We start from the raw sequence: 15,755 nt of genomic DNA on the forward strand, positions 1-15,755 counted from the left end.
TGTGAGGTAATCCATGATTCAGTCACAAAATAACTCACAGTTACACACAGCATCATTTGATAATGAACACTTTATAAAAGCATAGTTGCCAAATTGTTTTTTTAATTATAACATTAAAGCACAAGTAAAAATTCAATAGTTCACAAACTACTTAATAAAGAACTTATGGTGCTTTCATAAAAGTCAACTATTAAAAATTACAGAGCTTAATGAAAGCCATGCATATACTGGAATCCTACAGTGTGTCCTCCAAGTAAGAACAGGAGCAGCCCTGCTTATGCTGCTATCATTTAACCTGCTCATGAAGCTGTGAAAAGCTCCACCCTTCATCTCACAGCTCTGCTTTTTATCCCTTCCTGAGGTGACACCTACTGGTGTGGCAGCTGTATCCAGATGTGGAGAGACACATCACAGCAGCTCCTGGCCATGTCCAATACACCCCAGCTCTTCCTCTGTTCCAGACAGAGCCTCTGCTAGGAGCCTGAGTAGATGGCACCCTAGGAAATGCAAATGGCATAGCAAGAGGGAAGCAGCAGCACCACAGCAGCACCTCTACCCTCCCCACTGCTGGCTGTGGTGGCAAAACCCCTGATGGATCAGTGCCCCTCAAACCTGCAGGTTGCTGGAAGGCCAATTGCAGCAGTGAGGAGAGTTAATGGGGTGGAGTGAGGGGCCTGGAGTTCCTGGGCTCTGCTCAGGTCTCAGAACAAGTCACCCTGACACTCCTGTGTCACCCTGGACACGGGGCTCCATCCCATCAGTGAGCTGGGAGTGTGGAGCCCCTTCTGCAGCTGGGAGCCAGAGAACACACCCTGGAACGTGGGAAGAGTGCTGCTCCCCAGCAGATGTACTCTGCTAACCCAATTTGTGTGATTCTTCCAATATCCCACTTGCTAAAGTCATATACATCTGAAATCCATGAAACAGGACTGATGAGGTTCTGTACAAAGCACTTCCATCTGTATCTCTCTAGAAGTATTTTTTTCTTGTTCATCCAACTGATTTTTCTGCTTCAGCAGTAGAAGGCACAGTTTCTGTGAGGCACTCCAGTGCATTGTTTTCCTTGGGGTTTTTCTTTGGCTTTTATAATCAACAATACAATGCAATTAGCCAAAGTTCTTGGGGGCAACTGAATCATGTGGGTAATAAAACCCAGAAATGCAAACTCCAGTTCTTCCCCAGAGCCCCCAGAACCAGCACTTTGTCTGTAAATGCCTTCTTGAAAGCCAGGCCCTGAGGTAACACTAAATGACTCGAACCAAACTCATGCCTCAAATAAATTCTCTCTGTGCAGCCAAGGAAACTCCAAGGCTGGGCAGCCTTCAGACCTCTTCTAGTCCCACTCCCCACACAGCCCCGGGTAACACTTCAGTAATCCTAATATTGAGGAGTCCTTTTTAAGGGAAGTTCTACAAAGAAATTAAAAATGCATAATTCTCACAGTGCTAAAGACTGAAGAGCAAGTGAAACGATTTTGTGTGTAGAAGTCTTTCTGCAGAGCTTTCATGACTCTTGGCTGAAGGTGTTAGAAGCTGGACTTGTGTAGAAAGTCTCCTAAGCTCAGAAATAAAGATCTTTCCCCAAAATCAATATACAACTGATTTGTTGTGTATTGAAACACAATAGTTTTTTTAACTATTATTGTCATGGACCTGTGGCAACCACCTTTCTCCCACTCTTATTCAGCAATTTATAAAATGCCCATGCATCTGGCAATTTCCTATTTTACTATTTCTAACCATCTCATATCTTTATTGATACCATTTCATCCTCCACAGATGCCACCTTTCCTGGTTCAGTGAAACTCTCCATTCCAAAGAAAGGTCACAAGGCTTTTTATTTTTCTTTTTTTAACCTGCTCATGGCTGCAGAACTCCATGCCAGAAGAGATTAGAATAATAAAGCTCACAGGCTTCAGATCAAACCACAGGCTTCACCTTGCTGTAGTTCATCTTCCATCAATAACACCCAGCTGAAATTGGACAGAAAAATTGAAACTGTTACAAGGCTTTTTGGAATTCAAGAGAATTCCACCACAGAAAAAAAAAAAACAATGGTAAAAGCACTGCAGCACTGTCCACCTTCCATTGTCAAACTAATTTGAAATCACATTTTTTTGTTACTAAAACACTGGGTCAATGTCTATGGAGAAAATCCCTATGAAAAGTGTATATGGGAATGAATCCTACTGTTGCTAAATAAAGAACAAAATTTGCTTCAGGAAAATCTATGAAATCAGGTGTATAGATAGACTTTCAGATAAGTGTGTGGGTAAAATGTGCATGGTTTGTGGCAAGCACATAAATTAAAAAAAAATCTAAAAAAGAGAAGAAATAATCTTGTAGTTCTAGTATCTCTTTTTTTCACAAGCTATAAAGAGAAAGCATTAGCTGTTGGACACTTGAGATGCTTTTAAGATTAGATAATTTAGCTAAGAAGCATTATTATAGGAAAAGGAATGGCATATGCTTATTACGAGATAATTATATTAGGAGTGGCCTCTCAGGCAGAGAGGATTCTGTGAAACAGCCTTACACTTGTATAAAACCTTCAAGTCACAATAGAAAAGAACAGCTTTATAAAATGAAAGAAAATTATCTAAATAGGAAGATCTTTACAAGTTCCTGCAAGAGCTCAATATCCCAGGGGGAGGAAAATGAAGATAACTCACAATTCCTTACTTGACTTTAGGCACTTCTTCAATGTGTCTGCATTGCTCAGAACCAATTTCTCTCCTAGATTAGCTTTGACTAAAGTACAGTGAAGTCCCTGAAGTATAACACATTAACCAAAAATCTCCACAATAAATTGTTGCCAATAAGCCCAAAGTGATTTTTGTTTTAATTTTCAACCTTTTATATGGAAGTCACATTTAATTCTGTCTGCTGGACTGAAAGAAAAGGCCTTTGCACCACAGGTTTTCAGAAGCTTGAGCTCAATGTTCTCTTTGAGGTCAGATTTATTTAAAAAAATCCCTGACAAACTAAAATTTATAAAAACAAACTGGAAAAGTTGCATTAAGTTTACTAAGGTAAAAATATTTATAGCTGTTGCAGTAGTAAGACTATTACAAACTGGGTGGATGGGAGAATTAAAACCTAAACAAAAGAGTAATTAAAAATAATACTGTTTAACTATTAATCTGATGATTGCACTTTTGCCAATATCCTTTAAATTGTTCAAAAGCTACAAAGTTATCCACGTTAAAGAAATTAGAAGTGATGTAAAAACCACCTCTGCCAATAGCTAAGGAGCTCATCTGCCTCACTTCTTGCCTCTTTATTTATAAATAGATAAAGAAATTTGTAAATTCAGCAACAGATCAAAACCGGCATTCAGCAAAAAGAAGTCAGATATTCTCAAGATTCTGGAATTTCAAACTTTATTATTGTGCTTGTGAATGGAACCTGCTGGATGTGAAGAGAGTTGGGTGAATTCTTGACATCAAGAATTCAGTGGAACACAGGGACTGGAAAGGCTTGACAAAATTTGCCTGTCAGCGTGTGAGTATAAATATATATATATATATGTCAAAATGTCTGATGTAACAGATTGCTCAGAGAAGACAGAAAACCAAGCAATAAATGCTTTTTGTGACTCACACAAGGGAGCATTTCCTGCTCCATCTTTTGTATTACTAACAACTAAACCAGCAGCTCCAGTGTTTCCCCTGACATCTATGGCCAGAACATGATCACATTGGGCAGCTTCCTGTGAGGTGACAAAATGGATTTGATTTCAGAGGACAGAATTTCCTCATACTCATTACTACAGCAATTTTTCTTGTAACCTTGATGAAATACTTTAAATTTTTATGCAACAAATAGGAAGTGAATATCCTGTCATCCTGCTGATGCTCTCAGACCACAAAACTGGCTGTAGAAATGGAAATGCTGATGGTGAAAAGAAGTGGCCTGCAAAAGGAAAATTTGAAGTTTTTCCAGTGCAGATTCTTATTTAAATGATGATCAGGTACTTCTCTGCAGTTCTGAGAGCATAGATTTGTTACCTTTGAGAAAAAATAGTGAGAAAATTAATTAGCCTTCACCCAGCACTGAAACTTTGTGCAGGTAAAATTTCATTAATGGCTACAAGAGTTCTTGAGCAAGACCAAGCCAGAGCCTGATGTGACAAACTAGAATGGCCACTGTTTGTGGTTATTAAAATCTTTCAAAAAAAGAGCAAGAGGTTATTTGGTTTTTTTTTTAATTTTTGGGGGTTTTTTTGGTGGTTTTTTTTGTTTGTTTGTTTGCTTTTTGGTTTTACTTACCAGACATGCACCAGTAAGGCAAGCAATCATCCAGTATTAGGAAGAACAGACATTTAAACATTGGGGAAAACTTTTCAATTTGACAGCAGTGTAAGAGATGAGGACAGTGAGAGAAATTACCTTAATTTTAGTGGAAAAAAAGGATACACCCTAAGAAACACCCAAATGATTAAGCGTCAATGTAAACCTTCTTGTAAATGATTTCCTAACTCCGGCACTGTAGGGTTTGCTCCACAATGTCACTGCATTCTGAACGTGGTAAAATAGGAGCTAACAGAAATTTTCCATCATCTGCGATAAATTTTTAATAATATTTAAATACATAAGCCCAACCTGGACTGTACTGTGAAAGTGTGAGAGGGTGAGAGAGGCGCTGGAGCAGCTGCGGCTTCTCCGGGCCGTGTCCCTCGTATCCCGGCTATCCCCAAGCCTGGCTGCACCGCCTGCTCCCGTGCTCCATTTCCCTCAGCACCGGCGGCTAACCATCACCGCAGGCGCTCATCTCTTCTCTTTCCCCTGCTGTGCAGGACGCGCTCGCCAGGCGGCCGGGGCTGCTGCGGCCGCTGCCAGCCGCCCTCCCCTGCTCCTGCTCCGGCTGCCCCTCAGCCCCGCTTCCCGCTGCTCCTGCTGCCCCTCCGCCCCGCTTCCCTCTGCTCCTGCTGCCCCTCAGCCCCGCTTCCCTCTGCTCCTGCTCCGGCCGCACCTCCAGCCCCGCTTCCCGCTGCTCCTGCTGCCCCTCAAGCCCCGCTTCCCTCTGCTCCTGCTCCTGCTGCCCCTCAGCCCCGCTTCCCGCTGCTCCTGCTGTCCCTCAGCCCCGCTTCCCTCTGCTCCTGCTGCCCCTCAGCCCCGCTTCCCTCTGCTCCTGCTGCCCCTCAGCCCCGCTTCCCTCTGCTCCTGCTGCCCCTCAGCCCCGCTTCCCGCTGCTCCTGCTGCCCCTCAGCCCCGCTTCCCGCTGCTCCTGCCCCTCCCGCCCCGCTTCCCGGCGGTTCCCGGCGGTTCCCGGGCATGCCGTGAGGGCGGCTCCCGGCGCGCAGGGCCCGCCCCGTGACGCCGGTTGCCATAGCGGCCGCGCCGCTGGCCATGGCGGCCGGGGAGGAGGACGACGTGGAGTGGGTGGTGGACACCATCGCCGGCTTCCTGCGGGGGCCCGCCTGGTCCATCCCCATCCTGGAGTTCATGGAGCACAACTGCGAGGGTGAGCGGGCGCCGGGCGGGGCGGGGCGGGTGTGCCGGGGCCTGTCCCGGGCCTGTCCCGGTGCGGGGTCCCTGCGGGCCCGGGGCGCTCCGGGACCCGCGGTGTGCCCGGGCGAGCCGTGTGCCGGGAGGTGCGGACTGCATCCATTAGCTCCTGCTGGGATTATGGCGTGGGCTGACACCCGGCGAGCGCTGCGCCCCGGCACGGCCTCCGGAGCTCTCCAGAGCCGGGAGTTCCCCTCAGGAAACTCCTCTGGAGAACCGAAAGCGCCGTCCGGCCAGCGAGGCAGAGGAGGAGAAGGCCCAAAGTGAAATTCCTGCAGTTACGTGAATGTTGTCAGTTCAGAGGTGAAAACCCCTGAGTTTCAGTACCTCGCAAAAATGCCAGTCAGCACTGTCAGTGGTTACCGGCAGTGTCCTGTAGGTGATTCTGAGTTTAGCTCGGAAACAACTCCAGTTCAAACTTCCATTTCTTCCTTTGTCTTCTTGAGACCATCAAGGCATAATCTGGGGAGCAGCCTGGGTGAAGTGGAAGTACAGGCAATGAGGAGGGGCCGGGTTAGTCCTGTAGCCAGGGGAGGCCTGTGCAGGTTTGTATCTGCCGAGGGTGAAGGAGGAAATAGACTTTGTGATGCAGAGATTTGGCTAAATTACTTCTGCTTACAGAACAACTGCTGCTGCCAAAAACCACCTGGATCCTTACAGTAGCAAAGTAATGGCAATTTGGGCAAGTCTGAAAGCAGTGCCTAGAAGCCCTTTGGAAAAACAAAGGCACCTTTTTCTTGTGATTCTTGAAAAAAAAAAAATTGCTTATTAGTTTCTTCCTGAATGGTTTCTACTCCCCCAAACTTTGCATGAAGCATGATTGTCATGAGTCCATACACCTTTCCCTCTTAAAACTGGGAAAAGAGGAAGGGAAAGCTTCCAGGAGCTGGAAGGGAAAGCTAGGAAGAGTTAGAGAAACCTAGACTGGAAGTTTTGTCCTGGGAAGTCTGCCTAAACATGGGGTGAGCCAAACATTCTGGTTACCTTGCAAAGGGTCTGGGTTTAGCTATCGAGGGAATGGATTTATCCCTCTCAGGAGCAATGATCCCTTCTCCTTAGAAGGTTGAGGGAATTTACTGACAGTAAGAAGATTTGTGGAACCGCTGTAAATTTCCACCTAGTGTGAGGCAGGCTCGTGGTGGTCACTTCCTGCTCTGCTGATTCCACTGCTGGTTTTTACTGGCATACTTTGTCAGGACAGAGTCCTTTGCACTCCCAAAACATTTGATCTTTGGGCTGGACAAGCAAATTAGCAACGCTCTGATTAACTGGGAATGATTTGTGACTCCTCGAAAATACAATTTGGATTTTGGTGATAGGTATGTGAGGAATTCATTTTAGAACTGCAGTTACTTCGGCCAAGTCCTTGCACTTCAGCTTGTAAACTTATTGTAGTGGTTTTCTGTCTGTTAGTAAGTGTTTGCTTTCTCTCTCTCCCTCTTTCTGGGAACTTGATTAATTTTTTATAATAGTAAATTTTTATAATAGTAATTTCCTTTTACATCAAACTGGAATTAAATAGAGGGGTGTGTATCATCCCATTTGAGGGGTGCTAGCCAAGATTCTCAGCTTTAACAAGAAGATAATGAGTGTCTCCCAGGACATCTGTGTCCCCTGGCTTGTCTTCATACTGTGGTTCTTCAGATGTTTATTCCTCTTGGGCAACCACAGACTGTGCCAAAACCTTAGGGAATAATGACTACGTGATTCAGAAGCCCTGACTCAAGAAAATCCAAGGTCTCTGTTCCAAGTACTCCTTAAACCACTTAGCTGAGAGGAGATGCTGACTGCAGCTTGCTTTACTTGGCACTGAACCTCATCCCTCGTGTCCCCAGCCCGGGGACAGGGCACAGGCTGTGCCAGCTCCCTGCTCTGCCCTGCAGGAGGAACATCCCCTTGGCAGTGCCAGGCCAGCTGCCACTGCCATCCCTGTGCTTGGCATCCCCAGGGCAGGAAGGGTGGGGGAAAAGGGGACAGAGCAGCCAAGGTGAAAGTTGTGGTCTGCAAGAGCTGGGAGTGATCCCCAGCAGAGGCTGTCAAGTGTCTTCACTCTCCCGAGTTTGGTGATGTGGTGGTTGCACAGAACTGATAACTATAATACCTTCCCTACCATTTGAATTTAATCCTAGATATTCGTAAGCCTTTTATTTTCATTTCTTCGTTAAAAATTTTGCCTTGTGCAAAACCCACAAGCAATGTTGGTTTTCCAAAGTATGATTAAACCTGTGATTTTTGGGGATCTGAAATGTGTCATTGGATTTTTGTCATTGCACCTCTGTGTTAGGAAGTGATGCTGCTTTAGGAAGTGCCACCTCAGCTCACACCGTGCCCAGGTCTGGAGTGGTGTGGCCTCAGGGCTGGGAAAGATGCTGGATGCCTTCAAGAAGTCCCCCTGAATTTGTGTGAAGGTTGCACTGGTTCCAGAGGCATCCCCACCATCAGAGATGTCACATGTCCACAAAGAGTAAATCACACTCGTTCACCAGTTTAAGCAGAATTCCCATTCTTCAAATGACTTCAAAGGACGTTCCTGGCAAGTGACTTGTCCAAGTGCCTAATCTTGAAGGGGATTGAGGCAGACTTGTTTCTAAGCCTCTGCTTTAATTGCCAGGTTTTACATTACCTCTCTTAGTTGTTGGCATGAAAAAATGTAAATTAACCCCTTCCCCCAACCCTTGGTTTCCAGTTCCTCTTATTCTCTGCTTCTTCCACATATTCTGCAGCATAGAGATCATGAGCTTGGGTAGCTCCAGTCAGGGATTTTAATATGAATTTACATATTAATTCATATTAATATGTAATAGTGTAGTATCTAGTATATAGTATAGGAATGTCCAATTTCCTAAATGAGGATAGATATAATTAAAATGTCACTAAACTGCACCAGATTTCCTCTTTGGGTTTATCTGGTTGTGCAGGCAGGGACTCATCTTCATCACCTTGGCTTCTCACTACATGAATGACATTTAAAAAATTATTTAAGTCATTAATAAATGCATCTTCCATGTAAATACGTGGAGAGTGAGAAATTTCCTGCTTGATGTGTCACAGAACAGCCTTACACAGAATCATGGGGTAGTTCTTATATTAAAACTTACTTTTTGTAAGTGAATGTGTCTGCTGAATCCTCAACTTGCTTACAAGTCTATTATGAAGATGCATTTTCCCAATATTAAATTATGCAGCTTAATTACTTTCAATTATCAAAAGCACACACTTAGCCTGAGTGTGTGGCAAAACACAGGCCTTTTATAAATATTTAATAAATTTATAAATTTATTTAAAAGATTAATAAATTCATCTTTATAAATTTATAAATGGCCTATATTTTCATTGATTAAATATATTACCCTGTAAAGGTTAATCTTGCTGTTTAGGGTGCAAGTTAATTTGTGGTGGTTTGTACACTGACTGCAAAATGTTTCTTCTTCCCCCTCCTCAGTTTTTGATGATGAAGAAGAAAGCAAGTTGTCTTACACAGAAATTTATCAGGAGTACCAAGCTCTGGTGAGCATTATTCACTATCTGTGGTAAATTTCTAAGCAAAAGAATTTAAAGTGCTAAATGAGTATTTAGATGAACTTCTAATTGGGTGATTATTGTTATTCAGTATATTTCCACATGTTATTTAGAAATCCTGTGAGTTGTAGTTGTCATATGCATTTATAGGCCTAAAGACCAGGGACATGGAAAAGAAACTGTGACACAGGCATAGCTCTTAGGCTGTTTTACATATTCATTAAAATTAATATATCCACTACCTTCAAGATTGTATTTATAAGCTTGATAATGTTATTTTCTGTCATGTGAAAATGACAACCAGCAGGATGTCTGAGAACACTCACAACTTGTATTCTGTTCACAAAAATCTTTTGAATTATCTTTCAATTATCAGAAAAAACTGCAGGAGATTTTTGGAGCTTAAATACCTATAAAATAGCACATGCATATTTCTAACACCTTCTGTAATGAGGCTGGGAAATACATGACATTAAAAAGCTTTGATTGAATAAACACAAACCAGCATTTATTTCTGCTCTGACACAGACTGGCAAAAGCCTTTTACTTTCATGAAAAAGCCATGAGGAATACTAGCCAGGAGTCTGGGGAAAAGGTGCACAAGGGAGAGCCCTGGAAACTGGAGAAGATACGTTAAGGAGTCATCAAATTTAGCAATAAAAATGCTCATTTTGAACAGTTCATGAAAGCAAATAAAGCTTGAAATCAGAAAAATAATTTATGCTATTGTAGTGATTTTCCTTTGAGTTTATAAACCACATCAGCAGAAAAGAACAATGACAGAAATTCCTCTGATTTTCAAGGAAAAACCTTAGAAGGTAAGGCTTATCCTTTCTTACAGGTGGAGAGGTTACTAGAGGACTACCTTAAAGAAGTTGGAATTAATGAGGAGAAATTTCAAGAAGCTTTTTCTTCTCCTCTTGCAAAGACCCACACCTCCCAGGTATTTGCCCTCATTGAGGAATGGATGGATTTCATTCTGAGCTTGATGGTTTCCCTAACACAGCTGGCAGGAGATGAAACTTGGAAAAGTTTTCCTGGTGAAACTTTCATGGTGAAACTGTAATTTTCAAGTGAACTGCAGCTGCAAACTGGCACTGGGAAACCCAATTTTGTCCTAATATCAGAATATTGTCAGAATGTTACTGCAGACATGTTGATCTAAAGACATAACCCACCAAGTTATTTTCCTGACCATGAGCTCTTCTTGTATATCTGGAAAAGCAGACAGATAGAAGAATGAAATATAATTATTAAAAGCATGCTCTCCAGAATTGAAAAATGAAGCTAATTTCAAACAGACCGAGCTGGTTAGGATTTCTGTGGGGGTTTAATTTTGTGCATATCTTTCCTCCCACAGGCCATTCTGCAAACAGTGTTGGCAGCAGAAGATTTTAGACTATTTAAAAAAATGATGGTACAGAAAAATATTGAAATGCAACTGCAAGCAATTCGAATCATCAAAGAAAGAAATGGTGAGAAGTGGTGCATGTGGGGGTTCTCTGAAGGTTTTTTGTGTTCTTTGGTGACTCTTTAAGCCATTCATAAATGAGTGTGGAATGCTGGTTCTGCTCCAGTTCAAGTTACAGGAAAACACCCAGCTGATGATACTGGGACAGGGATTTATTCCTCAGTCCTTGGCCTGCACCCCCAGTGACAGCTGTCTGTACTGTCAGGTTAACAGAATTTTCAGGTCTGTTTGTCTGCATTCCTCTGTGAAACTTACCTCAGTTTTCTGTTGCAGAATTTTGGTGGCATTTCTGAGTTAAGGCAGTCAGAGCAGTTCTTCAGAAGGAGCAATATCAATAGCTGGGACTCTGCTCCCTGCATGGCAGGGATGTTGTAGTGTCTGCTGTGCTCACTGTGCATTTCACACTGAAAATTCCACTCAGGAAGCACAAGTTAAGGCCTTCATCATGCTCATACATGCATGAGAAAGAGGATGAAGGGAAAATAATCCACACCCAACTTTGCTGCTCTGTTGATGCTTCTGAAAGGATTTTAATCCCACTCCTTCCTTCCATGTCTTTCGTTTTACTTACTTCTTACCGTGTGAGTGTTTTTCAGAGAATAATTTTAAAATATCACCTTTTATATAACAGCTACATTTGGGAGTGGTTCAGGTGGCCATGGCTGAAATGCAGCCTACAGGAAATGCCACATAATGGTCAATGCAGAGCTTGGCTTAACTTTTGATGTCAAAACTTTCATTGCCAGAAATCTTTGCCTTTTTCCTAACAGGATTTAGAACATTTTCCTCTAGGATCTTTGTGGAAACAGTTTACATGGCTTTGGTTTTGTGAATGTGATTTTCTTTCGTTTGGGTTTTTAAAAAAATTTTCTTATCTGCCAACTGGAGCACAAAATCATTTTCCTTAGAGTAAAGCATAAATCTTGGGTTTTTTCCAGGTGTATTGCCTGAGTGTTTGACAGAGGGTTCTGATGTATTCAGTGAAGTTGAACAGGAAGAAATGAAAATACTCAGGGAGGTTTTAAGGTAAGAAATCAATCAGTCCCACTTTGTATGTTACTTTAAAATACAGCTCTGTAGGACCTAACTCTTTCAGCCTTTTCCAGGAAACTGCCTTTATCTTACAGATAACAGGAATATTCCTGTCAGCGTCCAGCCTGAGGGAAAATGGGTGGTGCTGGGCAGTAGGTGTGCTCAGGAATATTGAAATAGTGAGTGAGAACTGTTGCTGTGATCTGAGATGTGTGAGACCAGCACAGCTTCTGCAGATCTCCCCACTCCCAGTTCACAGACACACAAACAAATAACAGCAGATGAGTCCATCCAGGTTATATCAGATAATGCTGTTTTCCCTCTGGATTCTGGGAATACTTCCCTTCCTGTCTTTAAATTAGCAAATTAAGTAAAGTAAAGGGATAGGTAAGTCCTGGAAATTCTTACACAATTATTTTAGCACAAAGGTGGTTGAGGACAGTGGGCTCTTGTCACTCCCAGTTCACAGACAAACAAATAACAGCAGATGAGTCCATCCAGGTTATATCAGATAATGCTGTTTTCCCTCTGGATTCTGGGAATACTTCCCTTCCTGTCTTTAAATTAGCAAATTAAGTAAAGTAAAGGGATAGGTAAGTCCTGGAAATTCTTACACAATTATTTTAGCACAAAGGTGGTTGAGGACAGTGGGCTCTTGTGTGTTTATCCCAATTATTTATTTCTGTTAAGTCGTGGAAATACTTTAGATACTGACAAATTCACATTACCCTGTAATTGCTTTGATAGTCATCAAATATTTAAACAGTGTTAAATTTCCCTGAAAATCACTACCACTAAATGAGTTTTGAGTATTTACTCTTGTTTATTGTTACAGAAAATCTAAGGAAGAGTATGAAATAGAGCAAGAGAGAAAGAGGACTGAAGAAGTGAGTGTCTCACCTTTGTATGTGATTTATGGGACTGATTAAGAAATCCCCTGCAATTCTGTCCTGCCCAGACCCCTTCCAGGCCGTGTTCCAGCAGTGCAGAATCCCACAAGAGGCACATTCCCTGCTCAGCACCTGAGCCCTGCAATCCTGCTCATGGGTGTCAGCCCTTCCCATCCAGGAGCAGCTGAATTGCTGGTAGTGTCAGGATCAAAGAGCCTTCAAAGTGTAAGCTGCTTGGAGATGACAGCACTCACAATCCCACAGGAATTACCTTCGGGATGGCTTGACAGACAGTGTAGTTACTCATTAAGTGTTCACAAGAGAGAGCTAATCACCAGGACCCAGAAATCCCCTTCAGGAGAGCATCCCGTGGTGTCCATCAGAGTAAACCACAGAGAAAGGAAACTGAATGGGAATGGGGACTGTCCAGACTGTGGGATCATGGCAATAAACCTCCCCTTGACTGGGAAAACAGGCAGGTTTTATCCCAATCCCCACAGACCACCAAGAATATCAGTATTCTTGATGGACAAGCCAGATTGCAGAGCCCCCAGTCAAGTTCACCTGGGCAGAGAAGATGATAGTGTTCAGTGATATGGTTTCTGTTAAAAGAATGTTTCAACACAAAATAATTTAATATTTTAATGAATGGTGTGGGGTTCTGACATGAATGCCATGGTTGATCAACAGCAATTTCTAGGCAGCAGTTCTGAGAGCAGGGCTGGATTGTCTGCAGTGTAAACAATGCAGTTTTAATTGGAATTTCTTCTGGGAGATTCCTGTGTGTGGACAGTTCAGTACCTGAGGTACAGTGCCAGGAAATGTAAAACTTGGGTTTATTTGTTTTCTAATTCAAGGCACGTGCTAAACTCAAAGCTCCAGATGTTACCCAGCATTTTCCAGGAGATTCGAGAGAAGCTGTAAAAGTTAAGGAATCCACTGAGGGAGCTGAGGATGCTGAAGAAAGTCCAAAATGCCCATTAGGTAATTTTAGGGGGAGTGCAGTGCTGAGTGGGCAACATGATGCTGGTTTTAAATGGTTCAAGAGTCCTCTTGTATCAAGGTTTTAAGAACTTGGCTGGATAAGGCTGTGAATAAAGTGAATTTGTCCTGCATGAATGCCTTCCAACATGGGATGTTTTACTATTCCATATTGTTCTGTTCTGATTGATTATTTTTATCTCATGTATTTATTCTTTCTAATTGTTTTCTGTGTAAAATTACTTAGAGGGATCTCATAAATCTACAAAAGAAGACCCCAAACCAGTTTGCCCAGTACAAAAAGGAACTGAAAACTTACCTGAGCCCTCCTGTACCAAGGGGAAGGAAGACACTAAGAAAAGGTCTGCTGGGAAAGGTTCAGAGAACACAGTGCAAAAAGCTGGGGTGAAAGGACCTGTAAGTTAAAAACAAATTTAAAAAAAAGGCAAACATTGAAGTAGAATGCAAAAAGAGAGGATTACATGCAGAATATATATTTAAAATAGTATTATATCTAAATACAGAATTTCTGTTATTGTAATGAGGTGGATTTGGATTATTTTGGGTTTTTTTAAAAAACAAATATGTAAACACTCATGTTATTCACAGTTTAATCAGCACAAAGTTCAGCTCATGATTTTTGGTTTCAGAGTAGAATTCAGCATTCAGTCCTTTGGTAGTTTTTTAGGAGACAGCTCTGACTTGAAGCCTCAACTTGGATTTGCTTTCACTTGGTAATTTTGGAAGCAAATAGGATGTAAATGTGCTTTTCTTGCACAGGACATTGATACAAAAGAATTAATTTCAAAATTTTCAATTTTTCCCCCCAGGATTTATCAGAAACTGAAAAGCAGCAGCTGAAGCAACGTGAGGATTACCTAAAGAAAAAACGAGACCTGCTGCTGGCTACGAAGAAAGAGTCAAAAAATAATGCAGCACCACCCAAGAGTGATCAGAAAGAGGAGGAATCCCCTCCCAAAGAGGTGAAGCACTTTCCTATAAACCCACAGGTGCTTTCACTGCAGCTGTCCATGCTGCTGCTGAAGAGTGGCAATGGGTTAAAAGGACAAGGGGGGAATATTTCCAAGTCACTGGCTTTGCAGAAGCTTCAGGCTGGAAGTTCCAGTGCTGAAGTTGGCATTGGTTGGCTTCAGCATCATCACACCCTCCTGATTAACTCCAGTTTATGGATGGATAAAATGCCAGTTTGTTCTTAGTCTGTGACCTACTGCTTGGCTCCTCACATCTCAGGGGTTTTCTTTTTCTTTTGCAAATGCTTGAAAACTCTCTCAAAATTAAGAGGAAAATACTAGAAGACCTTAAACCCTTCTTACATTACAAAACAATGTGGTAACTGTTCTGTTTCTAACCCAAAAATCACTACTCTTCTTTACAGAGCAAGTACTTAAGGGCATGAACTAAAGTCCAAAGACTTTCTATTGCCTCAAATACTTTTCAGAGTGCATTTTATTATGCTCAGAAGGTGCTCCAAAAACTGGTGACTGGGGACCTTCAGGACAATTGCTCAGCAGGAGCTGAAGCTCCCAAAACAGAGACCAGGGCAGTGGGAGAGGGCAGGGTGCTGGCAGGAGCCCCATCCCCCCCTCTGCTCCATGCTGGGGCTGGTGGTTGCTCACTGCAGTGTTCTTTCCACTCTGTTTTTAGGAAATGTCAGAGGAGAAGCAAAGGCTGCTCCAGAAGAGGAAGATGCTTGCAGAAAAGCTAAAAGAAGAAGTAATTAATAAGCGGTAGTTTTAAGAGGCTCATTGCTGACCCCAAGAACAAAAGGATGTTTTAGAATAAATTATCAGTAAGTGAGGCATTTCCAATCTTGCACTGGGATTTATAGAACTTTCAGACAAGCAGCTCAGTTCCTGGTAACTCCCAATTGCAAAAGCCACTGAAACACACCGTGAACACTGGTTTTGCAGAGTGCTGCAAAGCCCTGCCTGTCCCACAGCGAGGCCGTGCCAGCACTGCAGAGCACAGCCCTGCTCCAGCCCTGAGCCCCAGAGCAGAGGCAGATGGAGAGCTGGGAGAGGAATTCCTGTGGCTACAGCTCCGAGCTCAACACTGGAACTTTTCCATGGCAGCAGTGCAGAACGTGGTTCCTTTCACTGGTCCATCATAAACCAGTGGCTCTTTTTCAGCTGTGCAGTGTAATAAAGTCTGGTTTCACAAGGAAGTGCCCTCGACCACCTCATTTGTGAGAAAGCCAAGGTACCTTGGGAGTCAAGACATGCACAAATGAACTCCAGGTCACAGTGGTTTACAGGCTTTTGGGGCAGCTTCCCAGACTCCAGGGCCCAGGTTGCAATAAATGCAACTTTAAATAAAAGGAGTTGCTTGAGTG

The 15,755-nt window shown here is 42.8% G+C and overlaps 1 protein-coding gene across 1 annotated transcript; it reads left to right on the forward strand.

Annotated features, from left to right (window-relative positions):
• Nucleotides 1–5,293: 5,293 nt before the first annotated feature.
• On the forward strand, nucleotides 5,294–15,591 carry CFAP36 (cilia and flagella associated protein 36). The gene is made up of 10 exons (XM_039716908.1): nucleotides 5,294–5,465; nucleotides 8,952–9,016; nucleotides 9,870–9,971; nucleotides 10,389–10,503; nucleotides 11,438–11,525; nucleotides 12,367–12,418; nucleotides 13,279–13,405; nucleotides 13,650–13,819; nucleotides 14,233–14,385; nucleotides 15,068–15,591. Exons 1-10 carry the CDS (start codon nucleotides 5,351–5,353, stop codon nucleotides 15,152–15,154), a joined length of 1,074 nt encoding a protein of 357 aa, XP_039572842.1. The 5' UTR covers nucleotides 5,294–5,350; the 3' UTR covers nucleotides 15,155–15,591.
• The last annotated feature ends 164 nt before the right edge of the window (nucleotides 15,592–15,755 follow it).

This window comes from Passer montanus, unplaced genomic scaffold (assembly GCF_014805655.1).
Source record: "Passer montanus isolate IOZ18808 unplaced genomic scaffold, ASM1480565v1 scaffold37, whole genome shotgun sequence".
In the NCBI taxonomy this organism is placed as follows: Eukaryota; Metazoa; Chordata; class Aves; order Passeriformes; family Passeridae; genus Passer; species Passer montanus.